The sequence below is a fragment of the Nesoenas mayeri genome (genome assembly GCF_963082525.1).
Source record: "Nesoenas mayeri genome assembly, chromosome: 5".
NCBI lineage: Eukaryota > Metazoa > Chordata > Aves > Columbiformes > Columbidae > Nesoenas > Nesoenas mayeri.
The window spans coordinates 41,447,257-41,475,202 of record NC_137548.1 but is presented as its reverse complement, the minus strand read 5'-3'; the positions used below and the strand labels follow the sequence as shown (position 1 = coordinate 41,475,202).

General features: G+C 39.1%; 1 protein-coding gene across 3 annotated transcripts in view; it reads right to left on the bottom strand.

The window, feature by feature from the left end:
• Positions 1-27,946, bottom strand: part of INO80 (INO80 complex ATPase subunit) — a 69,013-nt gene that overhangs the window by 40,355 nt on the left and 712 nt on the right. For 2 of the 3 annotated variants that reach the window (XM_080345800.1, XM_080345802.1), the window contains exons 2-18: positions 18,605-18,790; positions 17,561-17,727; positions 17,397-17,464; positions 15,787-15,948; positions 13,855-13,975; positions 12,368-12,582; positions 11,308-11,361; positions 9,532-9,735; positions 8,057-8,252; positions 7,797-7,864; positions 7,261-7,470; positions 6,634-6,714; positions 5,319-5,414; positions 2,604-2,663; positions 1,854-1,996; positions 704-788; positions 77-194 (exon numbers count right to left, since the gene is read on the bottom strand). In XM_080345800.1, coding sequence (XP_080201926.1) covers positions 77-194; positions 704-788; positions 1,854-1,996; positions 2,604-2,663; positions 5,319-5,414; positions 6,634-6,714; positions 7,261-7,470; positions 7,797-7,864; positions 8,057-8,252; positions 9,532-9,735; positions 11,308-11,361; positions 12,368-12,582; positions 13,855-13,975; positions 15,787-15,948; positions 17,397-17,464; positions 17,561-17,727; positions 18,605-18,747 — 2,191 coding nt within the window. In that variant the 5' untranslated portion in view covers positions 18,748-18,790. Of the gene's footprint in view, positions 1-76; positions 195-703; positions 789-1,853; positions 1,997-2,603; positions 2,664-5,318; positions 5,415-6,633; positions 6,715-7,260; positions 7,471-7,796; positions 7,865-8,056; positions 8,253-9,531; positions 9,736-11,307; positions 11,362-12,367; positions 12,583-13,854; positions 13,976-15,786; positions 15,949-17,396; positions 17,465-17,560; positions 17,728-18,604; positions 18,791-24,922; positions 25,022-27,946 lie in introns of all 3 variants that reach the window. The other variant, XM_080345801.1, reaches the window with a different exon arrangement.

Below are 27,946 nucleotides of genomic sequence, written 5' to 3'. Positions count from 1 at the left end.
AAGTTTATTCATTATTAGTTGGAAAAAGCAACAGGATTTTAATGTAGAAACGACAGGAGCTACACACTGCACTCACTCTCATCAATGGCGGATTTGTTCTCTGCATGGCTCTCTATGTCCTTAGAAAACCACTCATTGAACTCTTCATGGGAATCAAACAGTGTTGGCATGATAAAATGCAGCAGGGCCCACAACTGAAAGGAGAGGAGAAAGCAGATCAGCAAAAGCCACCCTACTGTGGACAAGGTAACTGTGGATCCTAAACCCTTGCAGCTCTTTATGAGCAAAATCACTTTACTATATCATGAGACACTGTGAAGTTAAACAAAACGCAGCCACATCCTCTTCCTGCCCCTCCAACCCCCAAAAATGCCAGATACGTCAACAAAACACCACTAGAAAGCAGTGACAAAGACAGCACAATGATTTCAGCCAACAGAAGGAAAAGACATAAGAATTAGATTTCATCATGTAATCTAGGTATTACTAGCCACCAGGTATCCTCAGTTACATTTTTATTTGAATGTGTGGCACATTTACAATATTTCCCCTCCCAGAGCTGATTCCATGTTTGTTTGCCAGTGGTTTGCTACACGCACAATCCCACAACCACACAAACACAACAGGTTTCTCAACTGTCCACATATATTTAGGATATATTCTGGTAATAAAGAAAAGTCCACTCTTGTCAGCTCAAAAATACCTCAGCCATCGTGTTCTGAATTGGTGTCCCAGTCAACAATAACCTGTTTCGACACTGGAACTGTAGTAGGATCTTCCAACGAACACTGATGAATAAGAAAAATCATTTAAACTGTCATTTGTGGAAGGATATGAAACATAAGGTATTTTAAGACCAACTGCTTCCAGTGACCTTCCCAAATGATTTTTTGGAGGTCACCGTGTAAAACTATCACAGCTACTTCGCAGTCTTTCAAAAGACAATTACAGGAAGAAGTAGCTGTTTACAAATTACAAAGAAACGTGCATAATTTATTTTTCTAAGTATCTCTTTACTCATTTCTAATACAACTGCTTGGATACTAACAAGATCTCATCATCAGCATAATTAACTTCCCAAAAGAAACAGTTATTGTGAAGCAGAATGTCATGTACTTTTCAGACTTTGCTACACTAAGTGTATGGGCCACTGTGGCAGGAGCGTTGAGCTGCGCGGCACAATCCCCTGAGGGGGGCAGTTTCCAAAGAATGCTGAAGAGACAGACTTGGGTCAGAGTAAGTCTGCATCTAAAGCATTCTTTAATCTACTGTGTACAGTGGCAACTTGGGCAAAGGTTATGGGAAAGCAATTACACAAGTAAAGATAGACAAATCTATTACTCGAAAACAACCAGAGAACTTTCTGGCAGAGGGTCTTATGACAAAGATTGCGCTCGACTGCAGCCAAGAGCATTCTCAGGGTTCTGACCTTCATTTGTGCCTGGAAGTGCCACTGAAGAAGGAATAATGCATTTAAGGGAGCCAATATAAGCAGTACGCACTAAAAACTACATGCTGTTCGTGAGGCAGAATTCTGTGAGTAGTCAGAAAAGAAGGTGAACAGCATTTCACATTGCTTTGTTTAACTGTCCTGTACTTTGTATAAGTTTTTGCTTCACAATTACTTTTAAATTGGATTTTACGTATTTGGAGAAGGAAAATCTAAACGCAAAAAACTAGTGCATCAACCCACCGTCACAGAGTTGTACAGATACTTAACCTGCTTAGATACTTCAAAGGTCTTATGTGTGTCAATTTTAACTCACATCCATTTGTGTAATCTTGATGTTTTCTCTAGATCCCTTCAAGAGGTTGATACAGAAGGAAGATTTTGTTTCCAGTTAATTTATTACCTGGAGCTACTCTTGAGTGCTTGTGCTTCATCCAGCACCATATATTGCCACTTCACTCGCTGGAAATACTTCACATCCTGTACTACGAGCTGATAACTGGTAATTACCACATGGAAAGGAGCATCCTGAGTATACAATGTCTTCTAGAACCACAAAATAAGAAACAAACATCCGCATAATGTCAATACATTGTGAAGAGTTCGCTTGTGTATACCGTAACTTCAGACGGTTTCATAATCTTTTCTCATTATTACTGCATTCCTCCCCAGCTGACTTTAATTACAGTATGGTTATTCAGCTGGTGGATCTGGACTTCAGCCCATTAGTCCCTGAACAATTTCAGATGCTTCTTAATGTGCCAGACAAGATTCAGGCACTGAACCCAACAAAATGCTGTTGTTAAATTGGGAACAATCTGACAGGCCTGCAGGGATGCTAGGCTTGGGCATCCGGAGTTATCTTACTCAGGCAGAATAAACAGTCCTTGATGCTGAAACTTCCCACTTTATTTACAGATCTCTAGTTTCTTCAATTGAACCCCATAATGCCCTGACTGCCCTGTACTGTACTGCTCTCCAGCACAAGAGAAGCCTTTTGTCTAATTATCCTAATGAAAATGCTACTACATTGACAAAGAAACAGGACTCTGTATCCACATATCGTTCAGCTTGGTGGGGTGTAGCAACAGTTTCTGGTTTACTCTGCATAAATAACAAAGATGGTTGAAGCACATGGGCACGCTGGCATTACCTGACTCCAGAACTTCCTGATCACCTTTCTGTCATGGGGATTTCCCCAATAAGGTAGCACCTGGAACAGCACAAAAGCAGAAAAACTTTTGAAGAAAAAAAAGTACATAGGTGCTCTAGAATTTTATACTATGCATTCTACAAAATGAGAAAGACAGACCTCTTTCTCCAAAACAACAAAAAGGGAAATTATGTTTCTTAACAGAGAAAAATTAGAAAGCCCTTAAAAATACTTCAGAGTATTCCAGGCAAAGGTATCAAGCAAATTATGCCTAGTACAACGACTAGATTAAACCATGCTGAGGATCTCAAAAAGCCCAGTAGCACATTAGACCTAGTCACGTTTTTCTAAAAATTAAAAATGATACTTCGCTTACGGCAGAAAGAGGTCTGCCCTCAACTGCCAAAGTCAACCCTACAGGCCTAGTGGGCTCACTCTCCTGTTTAATCTTCCCTATTGTCCAGTTGTTCTTTTTTTATTTCAGAACTATCCCCCCAAATTTTAGATGAAGTTAAAACATCTGGTCTGGCCATACTTAATACAAGAATTTTAAAAAGTAAGCACTACTATCAGAGAAATCCATGAATGCATTTATGGCTCAGAATTTCATAGGTCCCATTACTCAGAACAGATCTTTGTAGTGCAGCAAAACCAGAGTTAGTGGTTAATAATATTGTACTGCCATCTTCTGACTGGTGAAAGGACTACACCGAGACTGAAACTGAGAAACCTGGTTTCTGAGAGTGTTAAAGGTCTTAAACATCTCCATCCTTCAACGGACAAGCTCCAAATTTTAAAGTGCCTTTTGCTGAATATTCTTCCAACTGTTTTGAACCAACGATGGAAGTTAAAAACCATCAGACTAACCAAAAAGTGATTTGCCTTTTAGTTTACATATTCTGCCATGGACCTGCAGAAATTAATTCACTGTGATTTACTACAAGCATAATTCACCACACACTTCTGTATTATTAGAAGCAGGAACAAAACTGGTTGAAAAAGACTGATCAAAGTTATAAACATGTAACAATCACTGGTTTAGAAAACTTATTTTTAAAGCATGTTGCCCTGTGGACAAGCTATATAAAATGACAGAAACAGATTTTTTTTTTTAATCAAAAAAGGGTAAATATATTTTCATAAGCATCCTGACTGCATTTTTTAAATGTGTGCTGCATATCATTCATGAGAAGAAGAAAGCATGAACAGTTGCTCGTCTGTTCTACACAATGAACTGATTAAAGGAAATGGGAGAAATTAAGTAGGTCAAATGACCAACTGCTTTAATGTTTTCTACACCAGGGTTTTTAGTCAGGGTCCCTCTATTGTTTTGGGTTATGAAAATATATACAAGGGTTATTTTTTATTTTTGTTTCTTTGTTTGTGGAAGCAACTCCTCATTAACTTAAGCATTTCTATTTCTTCATCAGTAATCCCAGTTTATACCAAAATATAAGCCACCTGAATGATCCAGTATTAAACTATATTCCAACACAACTTCTCCTCAAACTATACAATACCATAACCAACATATGGTCTCATCAAGAACCTGTAGAGCAAAGGTTATGGGAAAGCAATTACACAAGTAAAGATGGACAAATCTATTACTCGAAAACAACCAGAGAACTTTCTGGTTGATATGATAACAGGTAAGTCCTTTAATACTGCCCTACCCCAGATCAAGAAATCAAATACTGCTTATAGTAATAATTACAAATCTTTTCTTTCATCTATTAAGTAGCCAAGACATTAGAACAATTAGCCTGGATGTTACTGGTATACTCGTTATTTATAACGAGGTGTCTTTTACTGTTCTTACATGTTCTCTATAAAAAATAAAATCAGATGTTTAAAAAAAAAGGCTGATCAAGACCTCTCCACATGAAAGGTTTACTGTGTTAACAACTTAAATATTTCAACTATAATCTATTCTTCTTTGTAGATGTAACCGCAAGCTTCTGACACTTTTATCTATCTTTAATTCTAGAATTTCAGCACTGTTTCAGCAGTACAAGTTCTTTTCAAATCTTCCTTTGCAACTCTCCACTGTTTTCCACTAGGGAACAGATAAGCATCTTGTTTTTCAGTAACTGATCATTCCTTGCTTCTACCATACTATGTTTTCACATCCACAATATACCCGAAGAACTTAATTCTTATAATCTTTTTGTTCTTATCTATTTGTGCTTAGTTTCTCTCCTTTTTCTTGATTACTAGTTGTATGTCTATGGTTCTCCTATTTTTTTCTGTAGTAACAACCGAATTCTCCTTCCCTCCAATCTGTTTAGAGTTGTTTTGTTCACATACAATATTTTACCCAAATTCATACGAATGACACTTCTCTGACCTTAGAGACAGTATGTAAGAGTGAAATATTGCTCCTGTATCTGCTGGCAGGCCTACACATATTAGAACTGAACATCCACTCCCCGCCCCACTTCAATTCCTCCCTGAAAAGGTGTCCTTAAGCTGTTGCAAAAGTAAAATCATATGATTAAAATAAGAGCATTTTAAACACTAGATAATTGAATGCTCCAGAAAAAAAAAAAAACAACAAACCAACAGGATGCCAGAAAAAAAAATATCAGAATCAAGTCCATTACAGGGTTTCAAATTCCAAGGTAATTGGGCATCCATATGTGACAAAGAATTCAGAAGAAAAAAACAGTTTGCTTTTGAGAAAAGAGAAAGAACTTTCTTGCACATGCTTATTACCTTAAATTTAGGTACAAATCTTGCAAACTCCTGGTGCCAGTTGTTAAGAGTAGAGGCAGGTGAAATTATTAAAAAAGGTCCCCAGATGTTCTCTCTCTGGAAGATACACATCAAGGACAAAAAAAAAGAAAAAGAAAAAAGGGACACAGAGACAGTTTGGTACAGCTTCACAACTACTAAATGACAGTGACAACATAAGAGAAGGAACTATATGCAACAAAACAAAACTTCCTTCCAGAACAGCAGGGTGATAAACAGAGCAGATCTAATGTTTACCTAAGCCTTAGTTTGTAACAGCAAACCAGAACCACCAAAAACATTTCCATCTGGCTCACTCCTCAGTTTCTGAAAGTTGCCACCTTCACGTTACTAACAGTCCCTGTCATTTTGGGTAGGAAAAGAACTTCAGGTGGCATTGGCAAGCTTTGCTCCACTACGTCACATGAGAATGCCCTCCGATGAGTAACAAAGTTGTGCCATTAGGATACTGGTAGTTAAAAGCTGGCCCACAGAGGGAGAGCCATAAAAAGTAAAATCCCTGAGTAGGCTTTCAAAAATCCCCAGTTGAAGTGCAATGGGGAGACAAGCCAATCTGTTCTCCCTTCCATACAGACGAGCTCAAGAGACTTTGGCTCTGCACACCCATCCACTATTGTGGTTGACAGTGCCAGCAAACCAGTATCAAAAGGAACACAAACAAATGCACATAATTATAATTTGGTCACTAGTGCAGCTAGTTCTGCTCTCAGTATCACTTGTTGGTATCTCCTACTTAAGGAAAGTGACTGGATGCCAATCAAGATTTTTTTTTTTTAAATTAAGGTCTCTATTTCTGCATAAAGAAGTAAGCTCCCATTGCTTTTTCTGTTTTGTTTGTCTGCCCTGGCACAGAAGAATAACTATGCTTCCTGAAAAAAACCCCACAAATATGGGAATCCACACTGATTGCCATGAAGTTCAGAATTTGGTCTTCATTTCTACATGTTTCTCTGAGTTGTAGAAGTCAGTGAACCATGAAGTCTACAACTTGTTCTCTTATCAGGCTTTCACATTAAGAGCAAGTGAAAAGATACTACTCTGTGAATAAAATAAGTATATATATATAAATAAAAATGGAATCTTCAATTTACATACACACACCTATCGACATACACAAACCATTGCAGAGGTGTAGCATTAAAACAATGGGAAATGCCATAGCTAAAATGCCTTGTAAGACATTTAAGCTTTCTAATCTAGAACTTATTTCAAACATGTGAAAAGTGTGCATCTGCTATCAAACACGCTGACCAGAAATAAGCTATAATCCACCCACCTCAGCCAGATGTGCAAGGAGAGCAATGCTTTGCACTGTTTTACCCAGACCCATTTCATCTGCCAGGATTCCATTGATGCCCTGCAAAAGATCCATGAATGAACACCTTTACCTTACTACTTTTTATCCATACAGGACTAGCAGCACAATTGCAACTGAATTTAGGGGGACCAGCCCCAGTGTAAAAACTCTGAAACAACTTGGTGTTTCTTATATCTTCTACTAAGAGACAATTTATCTCAACTGCACTTGGGCTGATTTTTTTTCTCAGCCCATCTGCACTTTGCTATCACAACCCCAGCTCGGTTCGCGCACCAGGTCCAGGCTGCCTGCAGTTTACCAAGCCTGAAACAGTATGTGGTTCCGAGCAGTGTAAGTTTTCTCAGTGTATAATCTAAGTGATAAACAGCTGTATAAACATCCACATGAAGAATCCTGAACTTAATGTCCCATTCAAAGTTCTTATTTCCTTAATAATCAAGAATACCGATAGGTGGCCTACATGATCGCTTCCTTTCTTTTAAAAACTTTACAGGTTTAGTATACACGGTCTACTTTTAAAACCATTACGTGTCTTTAACCAATTTTACTCTAGAAGTCTTAAAAACTAAACAGTAACTAAGATACCTGCTCATATAGGTTGGCCAGCCAATTCATGCCTTTCAGTTGGTAACCTTTCAGTTTTCCATTGAAAATAGTAGGCTGTGGAATATCTTCTCCTGCCCGGATAGATGGGTTTGCTAAACTGTAGCTCTCTCCAAAGCCAGTACCGGATTTGTTAGCAGCCCGTAGAGCAGCTGCCCGACTCTCCTTTGCATCTTCATCAAACGATCTCGTCTAAACAGGAAGAGGAAAGTATGCATAAGATGACGAACATATTAATTTACCAAGAAACTATATAGTAAAAGGTTTTTCACTTCACATTGAGACACAGGATGTCTGCTGGAAACTAACAGAAAATATGCCTGTTGCTACAGCCCAAATCTTTATAAGGTGCTTTTCTGTCTAATTACCACAGAAAGTGGCAATGGGATTAGATTCAAATACTGCACTCAGCATTAAACAACCCTACTTGACTTGGCTGCTGTGAAAGATCCCGTTTCTGTGGCCTCTACCTATTACTCTGCTTTCTCTTCTACTTTATGGATCCAAAAAATACATACCCGGGCCTGATGAATCTGGTAAGCATCCTCGGCATTCTTCAGAGCTTGGGCCTTGTAATAGTTACTATCTGAAAACAACATCTCCACGTTAGAGCTCTGCAGCAGTCATCATCCAAATTAACACACAGATAAATACCAGTAATTGTAGCAGTGTTTCTTAAACAGAAGGATTTTGTGTTTGAAATGGTAAGTTTGCACAATAACGTGTGGAGTACAGCAAATTTCAGAGTGCACAGAAGGACTGTAGATCAATCACTTACCATAATCTTCTTGGGTGATGTTGACCACTACTCCTCCACCAATATCAATCTGCCTTTGGGTAGAGCTGTCTTCCAGTTTGCGTAGGATTTCCTCCTGTATTCCATCATGTCCAATATCTCGTTTGCGACTCATAAAATGGGCATATAATTCAGTTTGTGTGATCAGGAAGTTAAGTTTTCGCTGCTGTCTCTTAGCCTAAGAAAAGAGCATTTACAAAAAACGGATGAACGGGAAAAAAAAGGACAAAGGTTTAATGATTAAAATATTAATATCATTAAAGGAAAAGAAATAATTTAATAATACATCAGCAACTAATCTATCTAGATGACACTATGTACATCACAGTGATAGCAAAATGCTAGACTACTATTTGTGTGTAAGAATATTGACCAGCACCATAAACATCTATATTAAAATAAAAAATTGTTGTAAACTTCTTTCAAATTCAGTAATCAAGGCAAAGAACACCATAATCTAATAAAAGAAAGTTTATAAATTTTGTTTACACTGAAGAATTAAGAGACTGCAAAAATAAACAGGATTTTAAAAGAACTGAACAGTAAGAAAACCCTCTCATAGCAACCGAACTCCAACATTCTTTTACTTACTAGTAAAAAGAATTATGGTAGAATACATGAAATATATCACTAGGTAATACAGTTGAGATACTGTAACTGTTTGGGGTTCAGCAAGACATTGCAGAAACTGTTCGTTCTTAGGTTCTGGTTAAAAATGCTACAGTTAGAAGTTGTCTATTAATCTAAGCTGAAACCTTCACAAAATGCTTATGAATTTCAAAAATGAGAGGAACACAATAAATAAAGCACAATTTGAGCCTAAAACTAAACATCAGGTATCCTAAAGATTCAACCTTAGCTATTTACGACACTTGTAAGGTAATAACCATAAATCCACTAGAGAGCTTTGGCAAGGAAGCTGCTTCTTAAATTCAACCCCTATTCCTCTGTAAGGGAGTCCATGAAGCTGTCACTTGGCCAACAAAAAAGCTATCACAGAAGAATTCTGTGCCCCATACATAAATTACAATATCAGTTCACAGTGAGGGAAAAAAGCCAACCAACCAACCAACAGGAAAAAAAAGACAGGAAAACTCAATGTGAATGGAAAGGTGGCTTGCCTTCTGGACCCAGAACGATGTACAAGCCATCACAAAAGGTCCTTACCAACACTGAGTTAGGTATGTCTGTGAGACACATGCTGCTTGTTCCACCTCTTCCTCCATTTCACTGACTTGTAAAGAATGTATGCAGTTCAAAAGCTTTTTTTATCACCTCTAGCAAACATTAGAAGGATTATGTAAAGAGTTCTAAGACAGCAAAAGAAATGCGTGGAATACTGCTGAAACAGAACAAATAACTGAATTTCATAGCCTGGATTTAGAAGCTCAAATTATCCAGTCATTTCTGTGTCTCCTCAACAGATTAATTATCAGCAATCTGTATTTTAGCTGTACCTCTCTCATCTCCTCATCCAGCTTGCGTTGCTCCAGAGCCTCTTTCTCAGCTCGTTTACGATGTTCTTTTTCTACCTTTTCGTACTTTTTCCAATAGAGAAGCATCTCCTTGGTAAGGCGACGTGCCCGTGGTAGAGTTTCCTTACAGTTTTTCTGGGCCTGCAGAGCAGCTCGACGTACCTCCCTCATGCACTGATGGGCAAGCTAGAGAGCAATAAGGTTTTGGAAAGTGTGGTAAAATGCGCAGATTTTAAAGAAAGCTGGTAATAAACACCACCAAATTTAATTATAACCAAGTGTAAACCTTCAGAAGATAAAAACCTATGATACTTTACTTAGTAGTAATGCTTTTGAAACAGCATGAGAGAATGTGAACTTCCAAAAACCCACTGTGATGGTGGAGAATTCAAAACCTGAGGACAGTTTCAGCATGGCAAGGTACTTAAAGGACTGAGCCACTAGGTAGGTGCCTGAAAGGAGCTCAAGACTCACCTGCAACTCTAACTCACCTATTCTACACACTTTTCTGTGGTTCTTTTCTCACTGTTTTAACAAGGCTGCTCCAATAGCAGTGTTGGTGGAACACAATCCCATCCACATGTTAATATACTAAAAGGTTGGGGGAGTATCCTACAATTCTCCTACCATCTTATGAAGAAGCATAATACATTGTATTTTTTCATTCTAGTATAAATAAATTAATGCCATTGTCATAATGGTCAAAATTGCTGGGTCTGATGTTTGTGACAGGCTTTTTTTCCTCCAATAAAAATTTGCACATCAACAATTCTAACACGTTTCAAATGACCAAACAAAGGAAAACAAAGAAACAAAAGTAGACTTTCAAACTCTCTTAAGTGTGATGCATCACTCACGTGCTAAAATGCAATCTGTCATACCTACAACTGCAATAGTTGCAGGGTGTTTTTCCAGACATCACAGAGAAAACCACTCTGTGCTAGCTAAGGAAGACCATACGCGAGAATGTACCTACAGCAAAGTTTCTTAAATACATACGTGCAGGTCCTGATTTCCGCATCCCTTACACAGAAAACACTTCCTTTCTTGATAATGTATGCACAGAATGGAAAATTTCCTACATTGTCTTCTCTGTGATGACTCTCAGCCATACACTTGATTACCTTTTTAATTAGCCATACAAATGAATCAGACAGTTGAGTGTAACACTTGAAAAATGCTCAGAAAGGCATTACCAAGTGTTTCTAAGGTAAAGCATTCCAGGTATAAACAATGACACTTCTCAGAGAAGATGAGGAGATAAATTCCTTTTGCAATCACTTAACGCAGAAGATTGTTCTATTTTCAACTTCAGCGTCTATGTATATTTATGTAAATTAATCCATTTAATATTCCTGAGCCCCTTTGATTTAAAAAAGCATGCTTACATGAGCAAATTCTAGCTAACAGATAGTTGGGCAGTTCAAAAGCTGAAGTGTACTGAAATCATTCATGTATTGTATCAAAAATCAGTAAATTAAAAATGTAGAAACTAAATCTTATGAAAGCCAGAAAGACCTCATGAAAGAAATTAATGTTGCTCGTTTCATGTCTTGCTTATGATACATGCCAAAATGACATATCTAAAAAATGAAGCACCTTATACAAAATCACAAATTACTTACAAAATTCAGTGCTTTCTCTTGTACTACCCTGCTAGTATAGTCAGTTTTGTAAGAGGCAGATGAAACATAACGAGGTTACAGTTGGCTTATTAAATCTAGTACAAGTAACAGTATAAAGCTAAACATCACTTACCTTTTTACTGTTGGTGAGGAAAAGGTTGCGGGCTGAGGCTTTCTGTTTGTATGCCTATAAAAGAATACCATACTAAAATCAGGTAAAGGGTAATTGCTTTACAGTATTTTAAAAGATCACTATTGAGTCTTCAGCAGATCCACATGCCAACTTCAGCCATGCACACTGTTGAATAACTGGGTACAGCTACTGTAAATATTTTTTTGTTTTGACTGAAACAGCTTTTCACCCTTAGTTACTGAAGGCATACCTAAATGTATTCCAGCTCCTGAAGGAAGCATGTAAAACACCTTTTTCAGGATTGTTTTTTAATTGCTACTATTACAAAGCAGGGTTCTCCTATTCTTCTGTTATCACTGAAGTAAACAACAAAAATTTCCATTGTTTCCCAAAGATGGTAAGATTAATGTAGATCCTGTTTGTCATGTGAGCAAAATCAGTCTTTTGAAAAAATGAGGTCTATCATACTGCACATATCCTTTGCCTAGCTTCTAAGTTCATAAAGAATTATATAGCCATCATTCATATTCAGCTTCCTAGAATTCAAAGTCTGTTAGATGTGAACTCCGAAAAGCACGTTTTAAGGTCCACTCTGATCACATCTCAGAAAATCCAGCTTTTTATTTCAATGTGCCTGAAGCTCATCCTGTAAACAGTACAAACACTTTCCCCTAGACTGTTTCTGAAATAAGTTTCCAAAACCATGCATGCTACAATGACTGAAACACTCCTTTCCTGAACTTCAGGTAAAACCTAGATATTGGTTTGCGCTACACTGCTATATGCTGGAGTTTACTGTATTATTCCTAGAAAGGGGGTGGGCAGCCAAATGAAAGCGGAGGCAAAGCAGCGCATGATCCACTTAGGTATCACTGGTGATAAGAAATTCAAACTACGCTTTGCTTACAGATTGCGGAACATCAGTTTGGCCACTAGTGACCACCAGAAAAATCAGGTCTTACTTCACTCTGTATTTCCAAGTGTCAACTTCCCACTACGTTAATTATCTGTTTCACTTTCTTGCCATCACCACTGACCTACTGCCATTAGCCAAGCTCACCTTTGGCAGCTCCTTTTTAACGATGCTAAGCCACACTTTCCGCCGACGCGCGTTAAGTTGCTCAATAGTCATATGCTTTTTCTTGGACCCAGGTGGTGGCGTATCATGAGAAAACTTGGCAAAAACTTTGGTCTGGTGATGGTGGCGTCGTGGTGACTCCTCTGAGGAGAGTTCTTCATCCCGCCTCCTCTTTTTCTTTACTTTTTTCAACTTGCCTGCATGGGAACAATGATCACAAAACTCCATTTATTTTTCTGTTTTTGGGATACATGTTATCAGGTATCTCTCCTGAGTCAACTATCCTAGTCAATTTATATGCAGAACCAACAAAAAGTCAAATGTATCCATGTTTGTAAATTCTGGTAACATCCATTTATCATGTTAGAGATTTCCTCATTAGTTTACAAGGCAAAGATTTTTCCTGTTTAATAAATAGAGTGGTGAAACACAGCTTTTCTACCCATGGAAGCATACCTTAGGAGTTAAAATGTCTGGGACCTGGTACAATGTGTCTTAGTTTGTGGTAAAATTCTACTTAAAGACATGTAAAGGTAACAACATTAGCATTTGGTAGGATAATCTTAAATCAATCCTCTCAGTAGCTGAAAGAGATCGGCATGTTATCACGTATTAGAGATACTAGCTTTCAGAGGAAATTGATTCGGGTATTGGATATTAAAAATATTCTTCCTGAGTATGCAAAATCATGGATGCTGCAAGATTAGTCGAGGAAAAAATATGTATTTAAAGGAACTTGCAGAAAGATAGGAAGGAAGGATGCCCAAAATAGCCCCCTTAAAACACAGCTCAAATCGAAGTACTTGCACTAGAGCGAATTCACCTACTGCTGACAGTTCAGAGCCTTCTCTTCCTGCTTCCTTACAGCTTTACAGCTGCTGCCAGCTCAAGTAAGAAAGGAAACTGTACTTCCTGGCAAATGTGTATCTGACAAACTGCAGCTGAGAAGTTACCGAAGTAATTCTACTTTAACTCACACTAAACATCAATTCTGAGTTCGTTTCCTCTGATTTTCACAAAACACTCTCCCTATCATCTCTTGTTCATGAGAATTACATATTCAGGAATAGCTGCATCAAGTACTGGATAAGTTCTTAAATTTTTCAAGGAACTATAGCATTTTCAAAAAACTCTGAGCATGCAGACCATGATATGCAACAGTGTTTATGGATGTAAGTAACGAATAAAGCTATCAGGTTCTTACTGCATAACTCTCCCATTCTGGATTCAGAGGTCCACAAAGAAAATCTAAAGCCATGAACTCAATTCACACTGCTTTTTATCACCCTAGCTTTTTAGAAGCCAGAGACAAAGCATAGTATTTTCTGAAGATTTTCTTCTGGAACAGAACCAGATATTTCCAAGCAAAACCCAAAAGTTTTGAACATTTGTGCTTATTCAAAGGAAACAACGTAAGAAAGGAGCTTAATCACAGGAGCCATTTAAAAACATAAGATTAGTGACTTTACCTTTTAACTTTTTCTCTTCTTTAAACTTCTTTTTCTTGGGCCCTAGCAGGTGGCGCTGCTGCTCGTAGTAAGGGTCATGCGTAGACAGCAGTCCCGCGCTGTAGTACTGATACTGCTGCAACTGAAGTGGATGCAAATGAGCACAGTAGTGGAACACAGATACAGCAGGCAACCTATTTCAGACCTCTATAATAAATATACGACAACAGAAAACATGCCTTTCTGCATAGTCAGCATTATTACCAAGGGCTGTACAGTGTCCAAAGTGAAACCACTGCTCCAAAGGTGGACCCCAAGTTGTACACAGGGAACCAAACCCACCCAGTTAAGCGCGACAGGAGGAGTGGGAAGTGCAGCTCACGCTTGCAAAACACATCACTTTAGTTTTACTCCACACGGCTGCTGCCCAGCAAGGGCATCCCATTACATGGAGGGGTCCCATCATGGACCCCTGATTTGTTTTGCTTACATTCCCAAATCACATACGTGTTCTACTTTATCATCACAAGGGATGTTAAGGTAAAGGTTTAGGTAAAAGGCATTTAAAAGATTTCCACAAGGAGAAACAAATTGAACATTCAGATTATCAAGCAAAAATAGAGCTGCCTCAGCATTTTTTTCAAATTATCAAAAAAGTCAAGTCTATTCCAAGCATTATTCAACTAGAATATTGAAGAACTATACACAGGTTAGGCATAAACAGGAAAACGAAAGACAGTACAGGTCAGAAATTATTTTTTTAAAGCCTAAGCATCCTATTAACTTAATAAAAGATTTTTGAAAGTTGAGAACATCCACATAAACATTTTTGGACAGATGTGTTTCCCTCCCTGCTCCTCCATCAGGTACTGTATCTGTACTGCTGATCTGACAATATCCTGGTTGTTTTCACTGGAATTATTTCTTACTAGGCTGGAAATAAGTATTTAAGTAAAATCTAACAAAAGTTATGACCTGTGTGAAAATTTGATGTATGAATTTTTGTGTAGTTATGTAATATTTCAAGTAACTAACACAATCTGCATTTAAAACTTCACAAACAAACACAGGAAAGAGGTGGACAGAAGCAAGGACTTGGGTATGCAAGTTATTTTTTCACTCTGCTGGAGAAATTTCAGAAGAATATGAAATAAGACAACAAGTTTTCACATCAGGCACATCACCTGATAGCAGAATAGGATGACTTCCTTCATCTGAGACCTACTTTCTAGTGCAACTCAAAACAGCAATGAAAATAATTTGTGCAAAAGTCCTTATAATTTGAAGAAATATATTACTAGTTCATAACAGTCATAAAACTTGGCCTGCTACTAAAAAAAAGGCAGACTACTTTCTTCTAAGGAATAGAAAAAAAGAGAGTATGAGAAGAAAGTCTTAAAGAAAATACGGGTAAAAAGGCAAACGAGTAAACATCCCAAAATGACAAAACAAGGGAGAAAACTAGGAATTCCCTTTTAAAAGGTAAACATCACCTTACTACTTGCTGTCTCAGTGATGATACAAGTACACTGCTTTGGATTTAAATAGGCAATTTTAGTCTTGAACAGCAGCTACTACCTGTATTATAATTTAACCCACAGCACCTCAGTTTTCATCTATATTATCCAAGTCTTGCACTCTAGCACCCTGTATTTACTGTAGTGAATAAAAGCTATATATACACATGTACCTGCAATAGCTACATAAATTATTGAGAGATTCTGAGCATCAGGCATTAACATCTTTTTAGTCTGTACATAATTAAATAACACTTGTCTGAAACTGATGTTAGACTGTTCTAGTCTACCAAACCAGATATTTTCCAGTCCACAAAACACTATGTTTCTTTGGGTTTTAATTTTTTTTTTCCCAGAAAAATGGAAGAGAAGTTAAAGCAATGCAGTTAAAGGAAAGAATAAAAATCAAGGACATGTAAAAATTGGGGATTTTTACCTCTTTGTCTTTGCTATATTTACTTTGATGCAGTTTCTTGTATTTGTGTAATCGCAGCATATTGTGAAGTTCCTCCCTTGAAAGAGAAAATTCTTCTTCATCTTCTCCATCCTCATCACTTGGTGAATCTGTGTCACTGGAGTCATCACTCAGGAGGATACTCTAACAAGAATAAATGGAAACTAATTTAACAATCACAAGTTCCTGTACTGAATTGTTTATTTATACAAAGCACTCTGGAGCCTTTACCTAATAAAGGGATACAGGCCTGGCCCAACAACAATACTGTGCATTTACAAAGTGTCTTCCATCTGAAACACCTCAAATGGAAAGGTTTTCAGAGGTACAGAACTGGGTAGCAGTGAATTCAATGCTCATTTTCCAATTTTGGGGGAGGTGGTTTTCTGTTAGTTTGGTGATAGGCAAGTCATTTTAGAATGCACTTTGCCTGTTTGTGGCCTCAGAAGACTCTTTTCAGCAGTGAAGAAATCCAGGATACCAGTAGCAGCCTCTTGTGATCTACGGTTGCAGGTACTTTCCTACTCCATTCCTGCTATTCTGTCACTTGCATCTGCATCAGCTGCAGCACATTCGGCCCTTGTCTGACCTCTCAACAACCCGCCTTTGCAAACTACAGAAGGCTACAGCACAATGAAAATGCAAAGACAGCGTAAAGCCACCGTTCCACTCTCTCCTTCCACCCTCATTTGGACCTTGTACTGAGTTCCTGTTAAAAACAAATTTTCAGCTGAGTCCCAAATGTTCATTTAATATCTTTCATAATAGCTCATTTGAATTTGGACAGTGTCCTAAAATTACTTCAAGCTTCTGAATGTATACTCACTACGCAATTTAACTAAAATGCTGCTGCTCACCAAAACCAAAATGCCTACTGTCCATTTTGCTGCACAATTAAAATGAAAGCCTCAAATCTACAGAGACTATAATTTTATTTTGTTCTACCAAGGTCTCATACAATATTTATTGTCAACCATCACATACTCTTCTTTCCATTTCCAGGATGAAAAGCCTCTGTAGAATCTATTTTTTGCTTTGGTAAATGTTTTTTCTTAATGTAAAAAAACTCAACCAACCAACCAAACAGAAACAACCAAAACCAACCAACCAACCAAACAGTGCAGCAAATAAGTAAATACAGAACAAGACCAAGACTAAAGAATTCATTTGGAGCCCTCTTTTCAGCAATGCAAAATATTACCACATCTCTATGCCATCTTATGTCTCTTTCTCAGTGTACAATTTTGCATCAACTAAATTGCATCACATGATTTAGGGCAGCTCTTAAAACACACTAGTCAACTTTCTGAGCTCTCAGTAGCATATGTAAAGTAAAATTAAAAGGACTACTGAGATGAGAACAAACTTACTGTAAACTTACTGTATTTGGAAATCATATTGGTGATAATTTGAGATAATGCTCTGACCAGTGTTCAACTTATTTTCTTGTTTCTGTCTGCTTGCTTACATGTTTCTACACCATGATCTATGCTGGATGACAAGATGGAACCAGTCACCACTGTCCACAGGGTGTGGACTGGGACTCTACTCACAGATTCCATAACAGCTGCATTTGTTTCCAACATTCTTACCTTCAGCCACTTTCTGCTTTTCTTCAGTTTGGAAAAGTTATACAAGCTCCCTTTTTCAGACTTTGGTTCTGTTTAGAGAAAAAATTAAAACAAATTTCTTAAGAAATAACCCTTTTCCCAGCTTATCGCAAAGAAAGCAGAGACTCAATCTAGAGCATGCCCACCTGGCTGCAGTACTCCGTTCAGGGAATGCGTGTTCAGCATCCCGGAATTCCCTGCTCCAGAAGACTCCCCAAGCAAAGAGTTTGGAGGCTCTTCCTTAACTTGCATCAGGGGATCCCCAGACTGAGGCAGCAAAGGATTGTCATCCAATCCATCTTCACTTTCATCGCTGCAAGAAGATGCGTAATATGATGACAATGACAGGACAATATTCAAAAGAGATGCCCATGCAACTTCCTTACATGTGGCCATTTGTCTTAAGGCCTGAGAATTGGAACAGCTTCAGATTCAGATCTAATTTTACGCATTAGAAACATTGCTGTTAATAGTTTCCCATTAATCCCTCAGCAGCAGTTAATCAGACCAGCCTGGCTGTGCTATCAACTTGCACCTTCAGTCTTTAAATGGGTATCTTAATTCAAGAAGCATGAATGAAGTAAGAAACCAGTATCAAGTCAAACTAAAGCACAGCATTGTCATCCCCAGCACTACTGTACCTGTAACAAATCTAAAGCTGTACTTTTTCTACTCTTTGTGTGGGTTTCAGTACATGCATTTAAGTATACCTGTTATCTATTACTCAGACAGTTATCAGTTCTGTAATACTACAATTCCAAAACACTGATGAAATTAAATGTAGTAAATTATTTTGGGACAGAAATGCACCTTGATGACTCACTTCTCATTGCTACAATCCACATACAAATTCTCCATCTGACAACAGTCTTTGTATTTCACTTATGGCTACAGGCCATCTCCCTGAGAAATCAACTTAGTGCTTGTTCAACCTACTTTTTGCAGACAAAGAAAGTTTTGGCCACTCGGCTACAAAAATGAGCTTTAAAACATCGTGGTTATTTGTACCTGGGCTGACAACACACTGAATTATCAGTGTGAGCTAAGAGAAGCACAGTACAAGATCTCTGAAGGCGAAGCGTTTATAATGAACAAGCCGCTACTAAACCCGTAATATGGTGTTGTCCAGAAACAATGTAATAGAAATGTTTGTCTTTCCTTGGTATTCCCAACAGAAAAGGTTTTGGTACCTGGATATACTCCTGTTAAAGATGGCAGAGGTCTGTCGTAAAAACTGATCCAGTCGCAGAGCTTTCTCCAGATATTGCAGATAAAGGGGTTTTGCCAGCTCTGAGCAGCTGCCATCCTCCCCAGCACCCAGCTCCGAGGCCATAGAACAAACTTCTCCTCATGCACAGGAGCCTCTGGACACACGGCTGTCAATGAGGAACAACAGGCACTGTCACCACCGCCTCCTTGGAGAGGAAGGAATTGGGTGAGCAGGAGAATGTCCTGCAGGGTACTCTAAATGCCCACATTTCACAGCACACGTCACCAAGGTAGTTCTGGGCAAAAAGTTTAGGTGGCAGTTAATAGGTATATTAAACAAACAAACAAACAGAAACTCACACTGAACCTTCCACCACAATGTTACCATAGCCAAAAACTAGATTCTTAGTTTTCTGTTTGGTGACGTCGTGGACACCATTTGAGAGCAACCAGCGCTGCACTGACCTAGTGCGGTAGTCCAAGTGCTGACATAGAAATGTAAAGTACAATGAAGCCCGTCCTTGAACACCTAAAGTAAATTTTCATCACTATTAAAGATAACGTGTTTAACTCTGCAGAGGACAGCTATTACTAAAGTTGAATTAAAGCAATTAAATTATTGTGAAGTTGAATCACATATATAAACTTACTCCAAAAAGGAAGAACTATGGAAAACATCGTTCTTCTCTTGCTTTTATCATTCAGTTCACACAGAATACCTGTAAGACTTTTTCTTTACTTTAAAGTAACGTCACTCTTACAACACTAACAACATAGCTGGTACCTGTTGACAATCTACAAATACTTGACCAAAAACACCTCCATACTAAAATTCAAGTGTTATCATTATTAAAGTAACACATAATTAGCAATTTATTACATACTTCTGTTTTACAAATGTACAACATACTATAGCTCTGTTTTTTCAACTAGTAAAAATAGTCTGATTTTCATTTATTTGTTCTCAGGATTTTAGATTCTCAAAAAAACACACCACCCCTGCAATATTTCCATCATACATACCTTAAAAACAAAGCTATACAAATATTTTATTGCTCTGTCAACTGCAGTTTTATTTTACTTCAGCTACAAAAGATGTCATAACAACTGTTACAGTAATAGCTCTGTCAACTGGAATTTTGTTTTTCTTTTGCTACAAAAATGTCATCATTGTTATAATAATAGAGAAAAAGATAATTTTAAATTATTTCCTAAGTCACAGTTCTTACCGTATAAATGAAAGTGCTGTCAATACCCTAAATATGATACCATTTACTAATAACTAAATGTCTTAAGCTCTTGCTTCTGGTAGAGTACAAAAATAAGACCAGTCAGCTTTTGAAAGACTTAGATTAATTGCTCTTCTGAAGGATTTTTCTGGTTTCTGTAAGTTTTAAAAATATTACAAAACCTGAAGCAAACTTCACAATTTACTGCAAAACACCTTATGTTTGTTCAATTATTAAATTGTTAATGACTAAATTGTTTCAAGCTTACATAAGTGAAAACACAGATAGAGAATCTGGTCTTCAAATTATTCTCTCTTTGTGTATACAGTCCAAAAAAACAGCATCTAGCTTTTTCCACATTTTTTATCCTCAAAAATTACAGAACAGATTCAGAACAACCAACATTACAAAAACCTATGATGTGATTACCATCTTGACACTAATTGCTGTTTTTGAGCAAGAGCAAAATTTATTATTTCTTAATAAAAACTGGGACTTGATTTAACATCTTTACCCACACAGAATACACAAGAGCATGCCAGAAATTGTTAGACAGTATAACAGCCCTAATTTTAAAATTATTTTTAGACTGAAGCCATCTAGGTTTAGCTTCCTATATGCTAGATCTTTGTACACCTGACAGCAACAGAACGAACAACCTCAGCAATCAAATACCCATTTCCAGCAGAGGTTAACAGACAGACCAAAGCACCTGAAAGCTTTCCCTTTGATAAGTGCATTACGATTCATGTTTTCCAAGACACTTTCATCTACATATATCATATTCCTTAACAGTCATTTGGAAACAAACAAACATACAAACACCCCCAAACAAACCCAAAACACACACAAAAACCCCCAGCCAACCAAAACCCCAACCAAACTAAAATTAAAAACGGTCTTGCAAGAGACAAGGTCCTGAAGAAAGTAATGAGGTTAGAAAATGAGAAGAAATACGGAAGTTGTGTCTGATGGATTAAATCATTATGGGGGGGGATAGAAAAGGACATTAAGAAGATGAAAAAGGTGTTCCTTCTCATCACCAATAAAAATGATATCTATTATAGAGGCAAGATTCAACCCTTAGTATCACACCAGAAGAAGTACGGTGATCCCATTTATCACCCCATCACAAAATGTATCTGTCAACAAGAGCATGTGTTATGTGAACATGTCATTATTTTATCTTCCCAGGCAAAACATCATGTGCAACCACTGCTTAATGATTTTGCTCAGAACCAAAGGGCATCTTTCACCTGTCTGCTCTCCCCAGGAAACCTCCTTCCCAAAACTCAACATTTGGTAGCGCTGCCTGTGCTCAAGACATGTCGAGAAAGAAACATGCCCCACATGGCATAAAGCACACAGGACTTTTCTTGGATTCACTGCCTCCAAATAAGCTACCAAACCCAATGGGTTCTTCTGCACCCCGGTGAGCCTTGTCCTCAGAAAACCATACAAACTGAACAGCAAAATAAAGGGATAGATTTGATATTCAGATAGATTTGAAGTTTTTAACTGCAGGACGGCAAACAGGCCAGAGGCAAACCAAACACAATCATATTCCTGATCTCAAATTAGTAAGTGGATGCTTTTCTGGCTGCCCAGACACACCTGCCTACGTGCTGGTCTCAGCAGATGCCCCAGCTCGGATCGGTGACCCTGCTTCACCCAGCACTGGTGCTCGCCCGGCTCCACACCCACACTGCTCAGGAGATAACCCCGCAGAATACTACTTCTTCACTTGTTAGATATAAATGACCCTATGAAAAGAAGACGCTATCAGATGCATTTATTAATTAGAAAAATAAGATGTTTTCTCACGAGTGGCTCATTGCTGCTGCACAGAGTTCCCAGGCAAATTTGAAAGTAATAATACCCTTCGTCTGCGATCGCTGCAGTAACTGCAGAGGTAGGTTTCATTCCATATTTTAACATATTAAATCCTTGTGCACACTATGCCAAGCACGTGCTCTCATCCGCACTTTTTTCAGATACCTATGTTCTTAAACATTACTTCTCAGATCAGGAAACCTTTTATTTCTGAATTTAAGTCCTCCCCATGCTGACATAGTATAAGTACTCTGCATTTCACTTGTAGAAAGAGACATGCTTCTGCGTGTCTTCTAACTGTCCCAAGAAGCTCCTGTACATCCAAAGTTAATTACTCTTGTCCTCAAAACAGTTACTTGTCTGTATCCTGCCTACTGAATAAACAAACACAGGACAGCTTAACAATATTCTTTAATGTATTAATAATACTCAAACCAAATGTAATAAGTGCTAGGCAGGAATACTGAATAGAGAATAGCTCAGCCATTGAATTCGGCCTCTCATTTATTTATATGCTAACAGTCGCACAGTGCTTCTCTCTTGATCAAAGTAATAATATCGGAAGCTAATTGAGAGGTACTTTTTTATTCTCTGTTCTTTTGTTCCCACATAGATTTTAAGAAAAAAAGATTTCCAATGGTAAGAATTGCTTGAATACTGAAGCGAGAGAAGATGGGAACAAACAAGTGAGAGTCACACTGCAGCCTGGTCCCTTAAACCAGAACATCACCAAGACATTGCTTCAGTGGATTCACATGGTGATGACATTCACTCAACATCTCTTTGCCATTTTTGAAACAAAATCTATCCTTTTGCCTTCTCAGTTTAAGGAAAATTACAGAAATACATATTTTTGAAACATTTTCATGACTGATGGTAATATTTAAGTAAATACTCATATGTTACAGGTAGTAAAATGACTGGATGCTGCAGAGTAATCCTCTGCCATCACAACTTTCTCACTGATAAACATCAATTTTATGTTAAGTTTCAGCATCAAATTCAGTGGTTATTTGCTTTCTCCCTTTACCTCCCCTATAGTTATAAAGGTTTAGAAAATCAGCATTTGGACATAAATAGCTGCTGCACTGCCTGGCTGGTACTTTGAATCCTGTAAAATTCTTACTCAATCAGAAGCCCACACTGAAACCATTTAATTTTATCATGTGGCCTTTTGAATCATTAAAATCACAAGTAAAACATCAGCAGGATCTGGGTTTAGTTATGTATTAGGTTGGTGGAAAAGGAACTGCGTTTTTTGTATTGTTGAAATTTGCTGTTTGGTATTGGAACACATTCATAAATGTGGTTACGTTATACATAATTTTAATGTGCTTTTCTAGCCTTTTTTTTTTTGCTAATGCCTTATTACTTGATGTTTATTTTATATTTACTTTAGACTATCGAAATGATGTTAAGACAAAAAGCAAATTTGAGCAATTTTCTTATTCAGGTTCAAAATGGGTCATAATGCAGTGGAGACAACACACAACATCAACAACACATTTGGCGCAGGAACTGTAAAAGGACGTACAGTCCAGTGGTGGCTCAAGAAGTTCCACAAAGGACACAAGAGCCTCACAGATGAGAAGCGTCGTGTCCGTCCATTGGAAGGTGACGACCAACTGACAGCAATCATCCAAGCTGATCCTCTTACAGCTACACGAGAAATTGCTCTAGAACTTGATGGTGACCGTTCTATAGTCGGTCAGCATTTGAAACAAATGGGAAAGGAGAAAAAGCTCGGTAAGTGGGTGCCTCATGAGATGACCGAAAATAAAAAAAATCATTGTTTTGAAGTGTCACGTGAGATGAAAAGTGGATTTTATACAACAACAGGTGATGTCCAGCTCTGTGGCTGGACCAGGAAGAACTTCCAAAGCACTTCCCAAAGCCAAACTTACACTAAAAAAAGCCTTGGTCACTATTTGGTGGTTTGGTGCTGGTCTGATCCACTGCAGCTTTCTGAATCCTGGCCAGACCACAACACCTGAGAAGGAAGCTCAGCAAATTGATGAGATGCACCGAAAACTGCAGTGCCTGCAGCGAGCATTGGTCAACAGAAAGGGCCCAATTCTTCTCTACAACAATGCCCCACCGCACATCATACAGCCAACGCTTCAAAAGTTGAACAAACTGGGCTATGAAGTTTTGCCTCATGCACTATATTCACCTGACCTCTTGCCAACCAACTACCACTTCTTCAAGCATGGATTTTTACGCTACAGGAATAAACGAACTTATTTCTTGCTGTCAAAAATGTGTTGACTGTAATGGTTCATACTTTGATTAATAAAGGTGTGTTTGAGGCTAATGATTTAAAATTCACGGTTCAAAATCACAATTACTTTTGCACCAACCTAATATATACCAACTTCATAAAAATAATCTTCATAATCATACATATTTTTTTAAGATTTATATTCAGTTCTGAAGTACCCTGTTTTAAATCATGTTGCTTAGTTCAATGTTAACATAGGTGCGGGATTTCTTCACCCTGTTTTTTCAAGATTGCCCATTACAATGTCTAGTCAGTAAGTAAACACTCAGCATTGGAGAAGAATCTTCCAAGGACATCCTCAGAGAGCTGAGTTATGTTCTAAAACAAGGTTTCCTAAGTCCTATACCCCTTGACCTACACCAGCCAAACAGGAAAACCACCACTCTCATGAAGCAGCGTTTAAACAAACATCCACTGGCTATTTCTGAATGAAATACAAGCTTTTGCTACGGATATTAATTTAAAGCAGGAGCCCCATAAGTGGCAAGTACACGGCTCAGCACTTGTGCCTAGCTGTGAGTTAGAAAGGCTGTTTGAAATAGTACTTTTTCCTCCTGGAGTCTCTTGTTTTCTTCTTTTTTTTTTTTTTCCTTTTTTTTCCTTCGGTTTGTGGCACCTCTTCACCTTCAGGTAAGGCCCAGAGGATTACCTTTTCTTCTCGTTATGCCTAACACTCACTTGAAATGTTATAGTAAATAATGATAACAACTACACTCTTAGTTGAGGGCACATCCACAAACACAAGCTGCCATGGAGGCATAAGGTGCAACACAGCACCTAATCCACAGCAACCCTTCTTAGCCTGTGGCAAACGCAAGGCAAATCAGGGAGGTAAAACTAATTCAAGCTGTGTGGCCTGCCACACACTAAGTGCGTGTACAGGAAGCGCTGCCAGCCAGCAGGTGAGCACACTTATTAGTCCAAACACTTCAGTCTGCAAAAGCAGAGTTTCTCACCTCTCCTCCGTCCAACTGGAATAAACACACCAACAAAACATTCAAGTGGACAAAAAGCTGAAATCCCAGTCTGCGTACGGAAAGTATGTATTCATGTACCTATTGACAGTATTGAAAGATTGATCCATTAAGCAGGATTAAAAACTAGGAACAAGAATACAACCTTCTATGCTTAGTTCCTTTACAATTTTAGTAGTTTTCTGGGTTTTTTCCACACACAGTCTTTTTGTGCTCTGCATTTTGACATCAACTTATTAAGACAGATTTTTCGAAATTTATATGAACACCTAAGATACTTTGTTTTCTTGAAGAAATTTATAATTAAGCCATGCAACTCTCATCAGAATAGCAGAATACTGTAAGAATTTCCTGTAGTAACATCTCTAGACTAACTCCTGACACAAACATAGATATCCACACAGAAAATTGAGTCAAGATCTTTATGGAAAACTTACATTACTACAGTAATATCACTTAGGTATATTTTTGTCAGATGTCTTTATAAGTGTAAAATTTCTACTACAGAAATTGTGGTGTCATAAAAAAAGCCTGAAAAGGTATTTTTCTTGGAGAATTACATATTCTTTTTCCTCCTCTCACATTTTAGCTCGCTTTGATAGAACTTATAGTTACACTGAGAACTATTTTCCAGAGTACACTATATGTCAGGTATTAAAGCAAAACAAACTCCATATAGTCTTTTATGGCAGTGTCTTAAATAGAACCTTGATACACAAGTGATTATTGCCTTAAAAAAAGCAGACAAGAGGTTATTTTGTATGAACCTAATGCACTTCATCTCCACTGAACTCAAGCTGAGTGAATAAAAGACACATACATACAACTGAAGTGTGAGCTCACACCATCTCAGTTTGAAATTACAAAGAACCCATTTTAACTCATTTTCTGAGTAATGAAATATAGTTAAAACCAGATACTGTCCTATATAAAGTACCTTACTTCACTGTTCTGCTTTTGTAGTAAGGTTTTATATTGTTCTCCAAGGAATGAGACAGCATTGCATTGATCGCTGTTCCACCTTTTAATTGCTTTTAAATACAGAGAAGTGTCAGTGAGGCATGGGCTCTGAACTTTCTAACTGCTGTAATAAGTCACAAATAGGACCTTATTTATTATTATTAAAAAAGCTATACAGCTCTATAAAAAATTGTCAGAAGCATACACATAAGTGAAAGACGCAATACCTTAAAACACACTGAACACAAAAGTTGGCATGTCACAGCTCTGCTTCCACATTTAAACTAGCATGTAACAGCACCAACTCTTACCCTCACAATTGCCATTGCTTCGCTCCTCCTCCCTCTGTGTGCACGAAACACAAACTGCAGGGGTGGTGTCAGTCTGGTTTGGTTTTTACTCCCTCCACCCCAGACCACGAAAAGGGAACTACGTCCAAGAAAGCTCTAAGAGGATATTTTTCATCTTGCCATCTAAAACAATCCCTAGCATGTAATTTAGCTTGTCAAATATCATGCTTATTACAGGATTTACAGCATATTACGTTATACCCAAGTGGAACAAAACTTGCTCATTTAAACAGTAAAGAAATGCAGAGCAGTCCTATATGCAACTTTAACAATATACAAGTGAGAGACGGACTAGAAGTCAATTACAGGGAATAACCTTAAACACTGGGAAAAGGTTCAAGCTACAGTCCTGTTTCTTACGCTTTTCCCTTACTGTCTTACCAACACGGTAAGACATACCAACACATATATCATGATGTACTCTTATACACACACATTAAAGAAATAACAACACAAATACATAATTTCTGATTAACGTAAGTTAAAAAAAGTGTTGGACACATACGGGCATATCAGATATGCTGTACAAATCCATACAGTATATTTCTTCATGTATGAGAAAAGTAAAATTCTAATAATGCATATAAGTACATTTCACCATAAAAAAAGGAACTTGACTTGCACCATTTTCTTCATATGAAGAATAATCTAAGGCTGAGAAGGAAACTTGCCACTCAAGATTAGCTACAGGGTAACAAAAAGAATGCACAATGATAGATACTACTAATCACAGCAGAAATTTTATTAGGTTATGTGTTTGCAGCGAAACAGGGTTCGACTTTACACCACAGCTATAAGGAGGTATTTCCTAGTGTTCGGATTCACCGTTAAACTGTGTTTTATGCACCCCCGGCAGGTACTTTCTATCACGAAGGGCGCCAGTTGGCACGAACACGTTCCTGCGGCCGCAGTTCGGACCGGGCCGGTTACACCCCGGGCGCTGCCGGGAAGCAGCTGGCGCCGGGAACTCCCCGAGTTTCACAGGGGGACGGTGCGCTCACGGGGCTACGCCGCGCACACACCGCCCTTCCCTCGGCAGCCGGGACGGCCACGGGCCGAGGGCCCCGCTCTGACACCCCCACACCCCGGGGAGCCGGCGGGACCTGCCCCGTGGCGGGGCGGGCGGTGCCTGCGAACCCCGCGGCGCCGCTCCCCGGGGGCCGGCGAGTCCCAGCCCCGCGCTGCGCCGCCGGCCGGTCCCGCAGGCAGGGGCAGGGGCGCGCTCCCGCTCCCGCTCCCGCCGCCGCCCGCGCTGCCCGTGACGTGACGCGGCGCTGCCGGCGGCTCCTGCCCGGCCCGGCCGCGCCACCGCCCTCGCCGCGCGGCGCCCCCTCCCCCCCGCGCACGCGCCACCGCCCCCCGTGCGCACGTGCGGCCGCAGGTGCACGGCGGCGCCCCCGCCCCCCCACCAGGGCCCGCCGCCGCGCGCACCTCTCCCCTCCCCCCCCCGACCCCGCGCGTGTGGCGGGGCCCGGCGGCCGCTCCGCGCCGGGCGGGGGAGGGGCGGCTCCCGAGCCGGTATATCGGGGCGCATCCGGCGGGCAGGGCGGGGAAGGGGCCTGTCCCTTTAAGAAGAGGCCCGGCTGCTGCGGCCGCCGCTTAGCGGGGGGAGTGAAGCCGCGGCCTGCCCAGGCGGGACCCCGCTACGGCCTCTCGTAGCCCCGGCCCGGCGTGTCCTTGCTCGGTCACCGCGGTG